Raw genomic sequence first — 12705 nt, forward strand, 5'->3', positions numbered from 1 at the left:
AAGGATCATGCCATTTTGGCGATATGGGGGTGCTCAACATCTGATTTTACATAGAACTACCAGTTTTCTCCCAATAAGTTAATATACAGCCTATTAACAATAAACATTTCAACATTTAATGCTGTAAATAAACTTGTAAAAAGGATAAAACTTTCAATAAATGTTTTTAAAGTGCGTAAATAAATCCAAAATTGTAACCCTAACCCTGGGTCGTCAGTGCGCATGTGTAGGCGTAGCATGTGTGTGGTGGCGGAAGAAGAACGCTTGCTGTAAAGACGGTGCCCCAGCTTCGCCCGTGTTGTGCCGTGTTGTCCGCACCTCGCGGGACTTTCGGATAATTCTCACCGTTGATGAACCACAAAAAGAATATTTTCTTCTTTTAGAGTTTGGCATGCACCAAAACCGGTGAATGGCAGGCAAGAGAGAGTGCGAGAAAAGGGTCTTCAAAAAGTCTCAGTTTTGCTGGAAATTTACAGTGTAAGTTGAATGAATAGAGACTGCAGCTCTGCAGCTTCTCAAGATTAAAGCGGAGCTACCATGTGTAACAAACACATTATCAGTGATCAGTATTTTAAAAGCTATTTTTCAATGTGTCAACTTTTCAAAACATTTGTTTCAATATTTTAAAAAGCTTTAACAAAATATTAAGGCCGATGCCGAGGTGTACAGATACAAGGGTCTTCACTTCCATAGTCCTCCAATGATTTCATACCATAGTTGAACACAAGGAGAAGGAGCACATGTAGTATAAATATGTGTATAATAAATAGTTTGTTAAAATCTGTTATATTTTTCGCTGTGCTCTTAAATTTCTTTGTGTGCTCCTAAATTTTTTCATTTAGAAGCACATGTGCTCCTTGGGAAAAAGGTTAGCGTAGAGCCCTGCATTGAGTCCTGTGCTCTATCAACTGAGCTAACCAGTCACACTGTAAAATATCCTAAAGAAATACACCAGCCGACCCCTGTATTCAGCAGTGGTCTGTTATCTCAAGATCAAGAGATACTTATCCCGTTATTACGGGAAAAAAGAGTAAAAAAATATTTGAATGGATGGCCGCTTAGGGCTTCCGTATATATGTGATATGCTGCCCCTTATTTGTTTTCGAGTATGAATTTGACAGCTTGACAGTTCTCTCAATTCTTACACATTTTATGGAAGCCCTAAGTGGCCCTCCATTCAAATATTTTTGAATGGATGGCCGCTTAGAGCTTCTGTAACATTGTACCTTTAATGAAAATCTTATTTTTGCTGTCCTTCAGTGGTTTAACCTCTAACGTTGTTGCAACACTAGACTGTAACATCTCCCATAAATAAGGGACTTGAAAGCACAAGAGAGGGCAATGAAACATTTCCTTTCAGCCTGCCCCATGGAGGTTTCTGGTAAAAACACATTGTTTCTGTGGTCTGACAAATGTGTTTTCTTTTCTCGAAAAACATTTGCAGGGGTTACTTTTAAATCATTTTTTCTTGCTAGCAGTCCTTGACTTCAATACCTTTGTTGGTATTGCTACATTTGTTGTGACATTACCGCCACCTGTAGAGTGTAATAGTCTGAAACCATTGGCAGAATGTGTGCATGAGAGCCAAAGGGAAAAAAGAACCCACTCATAAAAACATTACTCCATAGTGCTATGAGTAGTCAAGAACTCCACAGGGTACCTTTTAAAGTACTCTTTTTGGAGAAACTCACACAGCCTTTATTCAATGCAGAGTCAAGCAAAAGTTTAGAAATACTGTGCTGGAGCACTGGAAAATTAACACATTTTTTGCATTTACAACCAAATTGTTAGAAGAGTTACAAGTGCTACCTGGCAGCTTTTCCGCCTGACCCACCCTGCAGATGTTTTTGAAAAAGCAAAGTTTCTAAACCAAACTTAATCTTTAGCCTTAGCCAAGCAGCCTAGACCCAAGCTATAAGTCCAAAAGCTCCTTTGCAGTAAAGTGGTAAGTAGGACCAACATTTCCTCACTCATTTCTTGTCCTGTAAAAACATCACTACACATCATATCACATATACATGTAGAAATGGGGAAAACAAACACTCACACTCTCACACACACACACACACACAAACACTTACCGACAGCCATCATGTAGTCCCATCGGTCCAGCAGACACATGCTGAACTGCAGCCCCTCTGGGGTGAGGCCTGCAGCGATCAGGGCCTGACTCAGCTCGGGGTTCTGGCACACAGCGGAGGTCCAGGCCACCAGAAACCACAGCACCACAAGCAAAATCACTGCCAGCAGGCGCAGGACTCGCCAGCCGGTCATGTAAGGCGTCCTCTGGGCCGTGCGGGACAGGAACACCTTTAACACCCTGGGAGAGAGAAATCATGGTGGAATCATGACAAGCAGGGTGAGTATAGAAAAGATTTTCTTCCTGCTATCGACAACTCATGCCCCAGACTCTTGTTAACATGCCCACTTGAATTAAAAGGAGCAGGGAGAAAATTTCAGTTCATTCATGTTTGGTTTAATTCATGTTGTAACAGAGAGGAGAACTAGGGTGCAAATTTTTTTATATTTAATAATCTAAAGGGAAATTTTAAAACTTTCAAGTTTTAAATCTTTCAACTTGGAGGTGGTTGAACAAATGTGTTTGGAACTAACTTATTAGACTAAATGCATGCAGAGGTACATTGGTTTATTTATTTACTAAATATCTTCACTGCATACACACAAGACAATACGACTCTGCAAAGGGAATTAAAAATGCAACACATCAGAGAAAGTGATCTGATGCTGGGTAAACAAAGCTATATGGGTACAACAATAGCATATATAGTATATAACACCATCAAGACATACTAACAGCCAATTCTCAATCATCTCTGTACTGTGCTCATCTGTTCCCTCGCGACTAGACTGTGACAAATCTATCTTATCTCTCACATATTCAGTGAGGCCGGGCTGTAAGAGCTTGCCCCGGGGCACACTTCACACCCAGCAAGCTCTGAAAAAAATCTAATTGGTAATTTTGCCAAGGGAACACTCTGGCCGGCCTTTGACCTCCTTCTCCCATCTCAGCAACACTTGCTCGGAGCTGAAGAGCAGGAAGTGAGTTTGTGTCTGAATAGATACTTCAGCAGGCAGACGCATATAGGCCGAACCTGATGTGAAATTCAGATGTGTTTATTGGCAAAACTGCATGGATGTGTGTGTTGTGTGTGTGTGCGCACAAGTGTGCAGACTGAGAGGGAGCTGAATTATTGAAACTGAGAAAGGCTAACTCATAGGGCAAGTTAATATCAGGAAAGAAGAGGAGGAAGAGAGGATGGGGAGTGGAGATGAGGTAAGGAGAGGAGATGAGCATAGAGGAAAGGAGATAGAAAGAGAAGAGGGGAAAGAATATGAGGTGAGCAGAGGAAAAGGTGAGGATATGTAAAGAGGAGAGGTGAGGTGAGGAGACAAGGAGAGAAGAGGAAAAAGGAAGAGAGCAGAGGAGTCAAGCAGATTATACGAGACAAGGAAGAAATGAGACAATTGGAGGAAAGGAGATAAGGATGGGATAGGAGATAGGAAGGGAGGAGAAGAGACAGACAGGAGAAAACAGGAGATGAGAATTTAGACAAGGAGAGGAGAAAATAGGAGAGTAAATGAGACAAAGAGAGGAGATAAAAAGACAAGAACAGGAGGAGACAAGAGCAAGAGAAAACAGGAGAGGAGTTAAAACAAGGTGACAAGGAAAGGAGAGGAGAGGAGCAGAGACATAATGAGATGAGGAGAGCAGACAGGAGGAGAGAAGAACTGAGGAGAGAAGGAAAGGAGAGGCTTGACTATTTTTTTAGTTTATAGTTTTATCTTCACTTCAGTATTCTATATTAGAAATAGGAATAAATAATAATAAATCATTCATAGGATGAGGGATAAAACATGCAGGACATGCCATAACTCACTAATATCATGATAACCACTGTTTGGATTTTAGTGCTTTCAGCTCTCGCTTCATTTTACAGTACCTGTACAGCTTGAGGATGACGGTGCCGTACATGATGGCGAAACCCAGGAGGCGAACCCACCTCAGGAGGATACAGCGAAACACACTGGGGTGGAAGTACAGGATCATCACCTGCAGAGTGGTGCAGCAGTGTTAGTGTTCACACTGACAAACACACACACATTGATTTTATATACTGCATATTTTGTTTTGAATTGCACACTTCCACTCATTTCATACTCCTCTCATATTCACACAGAAGGGATCAGAAATAAAAATGAGGCGAGTTTCCAGCATGAGAGAACCAGAGCTGGAGGCTGATTTGGCCTCGCAGCTATCATACGCCTCCAGAGCCCCCGCTGACATCTCTTAACTGTATGTTGCTCATATGTCAGCTGCCAGAACACATTAGATATGAGGGTTTGTAGGGCTATATCCTGTCTCACTGTTGCTATTTGACAATAGCATTTTTCCTGTGTGAAAGACTGCATCTGTATGTTTATTTGCATGTTGATTTGTATTTGCATTTGTCAGCGTATGGACATGTTCGTGTGTTTCTGTGTGTGCATGCACAGTCCAGGTTTTTATTCTTTTTCTGTGTGTGATTTGCAGTAAAACAGAGAATTTCCCAGTGGCCCCAAAATTGTCATTTTCTGCTTGGTGTGAGGTTTATTTGCACCTATTACTGTTAAAGACGAGGCTGAGGAGACATGTCTCACATGCCAAGCTGTAAACATCTGAGCTTCCATTTGCATTTTTTTTACAGCTGCGTTTCATTTCAATAGTGCGTATCTCAGTGGGACGCCACATGTCAAATCTCCAGTGACCCAAGTGAAGGTGAGATCCACATTTTGTTCTGGAGATCCAGCGCATTGACTTTGTGCACATTTCCACTGAAGCAAAGAAAACATGCTTCACCCACCTGGTGGATACACACCCTCCATGATGTGAAAGCATGACTCCTTACTGAGTCATGTGTGCTGAATTAATTCACACAAATCACACACAGGTACTCATGTTTTAGTCTTGATAAATACAGACTTCTGATGAATGTTGAATATAATATTATAGATCTGTAATCCTTCATATATTATTCCCTAAATGTTGAGCTATTTATACCAGGTGCTTCAAGTGACAACTCTAAACTAGTAAGTTAAAAGCATAATCATGTAGGTGTGTAACTGGTAGGACTTAAGTCGTTGACATAATATGGAGGACAACTTCACCTACATTTTTTGTCAAAGTAACAGAAAATACTTGACTCTGCTAGAGACATGGACATCTCTCCCCTGTGCTAGGTGCTGCAGAGCACTTTACGTCAAAACAGCCAGGCACAAGAACTGTTTCTTTCCACAGGCCATCATGAACTGTTAAATCATAGTGTCAGTAACCCTGTACACTACAACATCCACTTATCTACATATTATACATGATATGTTTACATTTTACAATACACACTGTGCTTAAACATGTACATATCATATGTATCATCCATCGATAAAATCTTCATGCTGTATATATGGTATATAAACATGCATGCATACATGCATTTACTGTACATAACCACCCACTTATTACCTACTATATAAAGTAATCACATTAACCATTCAATATTTATTCCTGTTCCACTGTTTGTATTTGTTTACAATTTAAATAAACACTTTATGTTGTTGGTCATTGTTTCTTTATATATATACATACAAAGCTCCTGGATAGCTCTGCTCTTAATGCCACTGACATTGGTACAGGTGATCGGGGATTTGATTCCCTGTCAGGGTTGGGGGGGGGGGGGATCCAGGTGGACCCTTAGGGTTAACCAAACACACAACCTGGGTTCGATTCCCACTGTGAGACATCCACCATTGTGTCCCTGAGCAAGACACTTAAGCCTTAGTTGCTCCAGAGGCGTGTGACCGCTGACATGTATAGCAATTGTAAGTCGCTTTGGATAAAAGCGTCAGCTAAATGAATAAATGTAAATGTAAGTACAAGACGTGAATGCAGCACTACATGCTATCCCTACTAAAGCCATAACCGAGACCAAAGAGCTGATGTACGCCACAGCAACAGTGATCCTAGAGATGCTTGGCTATAAAATGAACACCACAAGCCACATGGAGGAGAAGGCTAGAGGCCAAGATCAAGGCAACACAAAGAGAGGTTGGTCAGTCATGAAGAGCTGTCCAGCTCTTCATACCTGGCCCTGAAATTATCCACACCTACTGGCTGAAGAAACTAACAGCCTGGCAGCACAAATGAACCAACTGATGGATGGGACCCACACAGAATGGTTAACCCAAGGATGGACAGTCCTGATCATGAAGGATCCCCAGAAGGGTAAAATCCCATCCAACTACCGGCAACTACCGGCCAATAACCTTCCTCTGCACAACATGGAAGCTCCTGTCAGGCATCACAGCGGCTAAGATGAGTAGGCACATGGCTCAATACATGAAGAAGGGAATGGGCAGTAATACCAGGGGAGCCAAGCACCAGCTACTGGTTGATAGAGCAGTCACTCGAGACTGCAAGACCAGGCAGACCAATCTGTGCACTGATTGACTACAAGAAAGCCTACGACTCAATGCCACATACATGGATACTGGAATGCTTGGAAATATACAAGATCAACAAGACACTAATAGCCTTCATCAAGAACTCAAGGGGGCTGTGGAAAACAAGTCTGGAAGCCAACTCAAAGTCAATTGCACAAGTCACCATCAAGTGCGGTATATACCAAGGCGATGCAATTTCCCCACTGCTGTTCTGCATAGGCCTGAACCCCCTCAGCCAGATCATCACAAAGACTGGCTACGGATACCGGTTCTGAAGTGGAACAACCATCAGTCACCTCCTCTACATGGATGACATCAAGCTGTATGCCAGAAATGAGCGAGACATCGACTCACTGATCCACACAGGATCTACAGCAACAACATTGGAATGTCGTTTGGACTGAAGTGTGGTCGCATGGTATCCAAAAGAGGGAAAATGATCAGAACCGAGGGGGTTGAACTACCAGACGCCATTGCAGATGTTCAGGACAGCTACAAATACCTTGGGGTGCCGCAGGCTAACGGAAACCTTGAAGAGGCAGCAAGGAAGTCCGCCACAGACAAATACCTACAGAGAGTAAGGCAGGTCCTGAAAAGTCAGCTGAATGGGAAAAACAAGATCCGAGCCATCAACACATACACATACACAAAGTCATCAGATACCCCGCTGGTATAATAAACTGGCCAAAGAAGGAGATAGAGGCCACTGACATCAAGACAAGAATGCTCCCCACAATGTATGGAGGGTTTCACCCCAAATCCAGCACGCTGAGACTGTACACCAAGCGTAGCGAGGGAGGCCGAGGGCTAGTGAGTGTCAAGACCACTGTCCAGGATGAAACGACAAAGATCCAGGAGTACATCAGGAAGATGGCCCCCAAAGATGAAGGGCTTAGTGAATACCTCAGGCAGCAAAACCCGAGGGTGAGGACAAGAAAGACATCCTACCAGTGGCTGGAAAAGGCTGGACTGAAGGACAGCACAGAAGCACTAATCATGGCAGCACAAGAACAGGCACTCAGTACAAGATCAATAGAGGCTGGGGTCTACCACACCAGGCAGGACCCCAGGTGCAGACTGTGTAAGGATGCCCCTGAGACAGTACAGCACATAACAGCAGGGTGTAAGATGCAGGCAGGAAGTGTGTGCATGGAACGCCATAACCAGGTAGCTGGCATAGTGTACAGGAACATCTGCCATGAGTATGGTCGGGAAGTCCCAAGGTCAAAATGGAAGACACCTCCTAAGGTAGTTGAGAATGACCGAGCTAAGATCCTGTGGGACTTGAAGATCCAGACTGACAAACTGGTGATGGCTAACCAACCAGACATCGTGTTGATTGACAAACAGCAGAAGAAGGCTGCAGTGATAGATGTGGCAATCCCAAGCAACAGCAACATCAAGAAGAAGGAACACGAGAAGCTTGAGAAATACCAAGGGCTGAAAGAGGAGCTAGAAAAGATGTGGAAAGTAAGAGCAACAGTGGTGCCAGTGGTAATCGGAGCACTGGCGGCTGTGATTCCCAAACTGTGAGAGTGGCTACAGCAGATTCCAGGTAAAACATCAGAGGTCTCTGTCCAGATGAGTTCAGTCCTAGGAACAGCTCCAGATACTGCGCAGAACCCTCAAACTCCCAGGCCTCTGGTAGGGGACCCAAGCTTGAGGATGACACATACCACCCCGCAAGGGGTGAGAGGGGGATTTTTTTTATTTATTTATACACACACACACACACACACACACATATTCATACATACATATACACACCTATTTTTTCATCTAATAGTTCTATGTTTATATTTACCTGAATTTGTTCAGCTTTATTATCCTTGTTTTAAGTTTTATGTCTATTTCTACGCCAGTAAATTGTTCTCTGTGGGGATCGTCAAATTCCTTGTGTGTGTACACGCATACTTGATCAATAAAGCTGATTCTGAGAACAAATCATCAGCAGGGTCATACACAAGGAAACCAATAACTCATCTAATCGTCACGGGTAGCAAGTATATTGTTCTTACAGATCTCAATTTCACATAATTCTGAGGTACAAAATAAACTAATCCCAATGGATATTCCAGATTTGCCTCAGTAATACAAACAGAAAAAGTGACCTAACTGACATAAAAATAATTGCAGAGGACATGATGAGAATGAGAATCCATTCTTCAGCTCCTGTGAGTTGCTTTTGTAACGGGGTAGACCTGTATCAGCCTGATTTTGAGTGCAGTGATAGTGTGATGGGTGAGCACCAAGAGTGAGTGTGCATTTGGTGGGTGTGGTTTTCACATAGGTTGATTGCATGGGGATGGGCTGATGGCAGACAGGTGTGTCTTCTTCCCTGGGTATATATAATTGTTATGTGGGCTGGTGGCAGTGTCTGTTGTGTGGAATGTTTTATAAATTGCTGTTGTGTAAAGGAGTCTTCTGCTTGTCTCCTGTGTGCAGTGTGCGGGTGTGCGGAGGCTACTGCTGATATCTCAAAGAGTGTGGCACATGGCTGGGTCATAGTCTGGGGAGTCGCCGGTGCAGAGCCACAGCTACTTATTGGAGTTATCAGAGGCCCCAAGCAGTGAGGAGGCCTCAACCAACCAGCCTGTGACCAACAGCAGCAGACCCTGTTGTGTTTAGCTTCGCCCCACGCAGGAAAACGAAGTTGAGCACACCCAGTCACAAAGATCCGGATTCCTTTTTATTGAACTGACTTAGCTTCCCCCATTTGAACTGAGCTGCAGCTCTCACACTAATTTTAGTTTTAAAGTTATTTGAAAAAGGTCTACATCTATGAAGTCTGTCTAAATGTGTTAGCTCTGTGAGAGACTGGCAACCTGTGCAGGATATACCCCACTTCTCACCCACTGTGAGCTGGGTTAGGCTCCAGCTCCTCACAACAGTGAACAGGATTTGTGTGTTTGGTTAATGGATGTTTGAATTACAGATAAACACATCTCTGAGGAGTAGAACCCGTGATTTATCCCAGGTCCTATGTGAGCCTTGGCATTCAAGAGACCGCCGCATCCAGAGAAATTAAGCTTAAGTAACAGCAACACCTGTAACCTCTTCTCTTCAGAAAAGCAGAACATCTGTAGCAAACTTATCTAAGCAACCAGCCGACACAGTCTGGCAGTAAGATGTGTAAAAATAAAAGGTAAACTAATGTGTAATTGGGAATATAAATAATAGTGTACACTCTATGTTACCTCCAATGTTAAGAGTAAAGAGTATGGTACAAAGACAGAATAACAAAAATAACAAATATTAAACTTAACAACATCTTATACAGCTATGCAGGAAGTTACAAGTAAAATAGAGAGAGGACACAGTGAAGATGTATTGAAGTAATGTCACAAGAACATGAGCAGTGAACTAATCTTCTGCTGGTTTCTTTCTTTTATCACCACAAGCTGTGTTTGCTGAATTATTTAATACGGTCTTATTACTGGCAATATCAGTTTCAACTATTCTGCCAAAATGTGGCTCAGTGTGCAATTAATCTGTCATAACATCCTTATTTTCAACCATAAGTCTGTCCACTCTCGGTTCAGCTATACAGACATTTCTTTGTGACACACAAAGTCAAAGCGCGGAGCAGCAAGTGTTTCCTTCCATCCCCAGTTCTCTTCAAAACCTCGCACTGCCAAAGTCTGTCATTGGTATGCTGGTCATAAGAGAGCTGGAAACCAAGTCCATTTCAAACCCACAAACAAGAATTAGAGCTGTTCCTTTTTAATGCTCCACTACTGACTGTGAGTCGCTGTTGCAGCTCAGGATCTGATAAATTAGCTGGGATATTGAAGACAGACATTAAGAGTTTCATTTTATGTATCAATTTTGAAAAGAAATTGCTACCAAAAACGAATCTCTCCATATTCCAGAGAAAGACAGCTTTTCAAAATTACCGTGTTTTTGTGGACAAGACAACTCATGACTTCAATACCAATGATGTCCATTAATAAAAAATTACACATTTTTAAAGGAATGTATAAAAGATTTTGGAAATTATGGTACCTTGGTTTCCTTCAATGAGTTAGATGAGAAGTTTGATATCAGTTTCATGTCTGTGCTTCAAGTACGGAACTAGAACCAGGAAGCGATTAGCTTAGCATAAAGATTCAAACCCAAGAGGAGTAGAGATCTTGTTGTTTTTAAGGTTGCCATGTTTAGTACAACCATGTTAACAATACCAATTGCATTGCACTTCTCCTTTGCCGAGATAATCCATCCACCTCAGAGGTGTCCCATATCAAGACGCTGATCAGACAGCATGGGTATTGCACAGGTGTGCCTTAGGCTGGCCACAATAAAAGGCCACTCGAAAATGTGTGGTTTCACTGTATTGGTGGGGTCCGGAAACAGTATCGGGCGTGACCACCATTTACCTCACGCAGTGCAACACATCTCGTGTTGCACACGCCACTGTATGCAGTTGATCAGGTTGTTGATTGTGGCCTGTGGAATGTTGGTCCACTCCTCTTCAATAGCTGTGCGAAGTTGGAGTCCGGTTGAGACCCCGATGAGGATGACATGCAAGCAGATGAGCTTCCCTGAGACGGTTCCTGACAGTTTGTGCAGATATTTGTTGTTTATGCAAACCGACTGTTGCAGCAGCTGTCTGGGTGGCTGGTCTCAGACTATCTTGGAAGTGAAGATGCTGGATGTGGAGGTCCTGGGCTAGTGTGGTTACACGTGGTCTGCGGTTGTGAAGCCGGTTGGATGTACTGCCAAATTCTCTGAAACGCCTTTGGAAACGGCTTATGGTAGAGAAATGAACATTCAATTCACGGGCAACAGCTCTGGCAGATATTCCTGCAGTCAACATACCAATTGCACGCCCCCTCAAAACTTGTGACATCTGTGGCATTGTTTGATGGAACTGCACAGGTTCGAGTGGCCTTTTATTGTGGCCAGCCTAAGGCACACTTGTGCAATACCCATATTGTCTGATCAGCATCTTGATATGCCTCACCTGTGAGGTGGATGGATTATCTTGGCAAAGGAGAAGTGCTCACTCACACAGATTTTGACAGATTTGTGAACAATACTTGAGAGAAATAGGCCTTTTGTGTACATAGAGAAAGTCTTAGATCTTTGAGTTCAGCTCATGATGAATGGGAGCAAAAACAAAAGTGTTGTGTTTATAATTTTGTTCAGTGTAGTAAAAGTAACTCCACCTCAATTAGCAATTTTACATGTAAGTTTAGTTTTGTTACATACATGCATTGGTATTGGGAGTAGAGGTATTGGGAGAATTTAATAAGAAAATAAAAACTGGATGGAGCCAACTGTGTTACCAACCCTTAAGAGCAAGAATTCACCAAACACTTGCTCTTGCATACTTTGTCTCTTTCAGAGACTCTTTCTTCTCTTCCTCTTCCTTTACCTGTGATTAGGATTAGCATCCTTCCTGACACCTTCATCTCTTTGCTTCCCAAGCAAACATCCAGCCCTCCAGCTCTCTGGTCTACATGACGGGCCAAAACAATAAATCACCTCCAAAAATAAGAGGTAAAAGTAGGCCACACTGTTTGTTACACCTACATACATAAATGCAGAAATGCAAATCCATACACAAATGCACTTGCACTAAATCACAGGGAAATGTGAAGCTTTAAAGCCACTTTACACACTCATAATCCATCCTCCATCCTGCTTATACACACACACAAACTAACATACACAAAGATAGTCAGACACAAACAGTGGCACACCCTTTCTGGAGTGCTACCCCTGTGGACTACAATGTCATAGGGGACTGCACAATAAAAAGACACATTTTTATATAGCCCAGAAGAGATGGTGGCCCTCCTGGTTTGCATCCAACCTCCTATGCCTCCTCCATCAATTAATCAGCAGATGTATTTTTAAAACAAGTTGTGCTAGAACTTGATGGACTGTTTAAAAATGCATTGAGCACCAGAGCAGAACAGCTGCACCAAGCTTAGCTGAGGAGGCTTTAGGTGGCAGCAACAAAGAAACAGCAGCAGCAACAAACATTGAGATTGCAGGAGAGGAGACAGACACAAAGGTGAGATGGAGAAGGGACATGCAGAGGGGTAACGGAAGGAAAACAGGTGGGGGGGGGGGGGGGGGGGGGGGGGGGGGGGGGGGGTGGTTAACCTGCCCCTGACCCCCGCCAATCAGTATGTCAACCAGAGGTGGGCAGGTTTGAAGCTGGAGGACAACGGTGACTCTCCTCAAATTTACCAGAATCAC

The 12705-nt window shown here is 43.0% G+C and overlaps 1 protein-coding gene across 1 annotated transcript in view; it reads right to left on the reverse strand.

The window, feature by feature from the left end:
* Positions 1-12705, reverse strand: part of LOC123973149 (probable G-protein coupled receptor 158) — a 71927-nt gene that overhangs the window by 24055 nt on the left and 35167 nt on the right. The window contains exons 6-7 of the mRNA XM_046053048.1: positions 3963-4072; positions 2082-2320 (exon numbers count right to left, since the gene is read on the reverse strand). Of these exons, the coding sequence (XP_045909004.1) occupies positions 2082-2320; positions 3963-4072 (349 nt within the window). The remainder of the gene's footprint in view (positions 1-2081; positions 2321-3962; positions 4073-12705) is intronic.

The sequence above is a fragment of the Micropterus dolomieu genome, linkage group LG06 (genome assembly GCF_021292245.1).
Source record: "Micropterus dolomieu isolate WLL.071019.BEF.003 ecotype Adirondacks linkage group LG06, ASM2129224v1, whole genome shotgun sequence".
Classification (NCBI taxonomy): Eukaryota; Metazoa; Chordata; class Actinopteri; order Centrarchiformes; family Centrarchidae; genus Micropterus; species Micropterus dolomieu.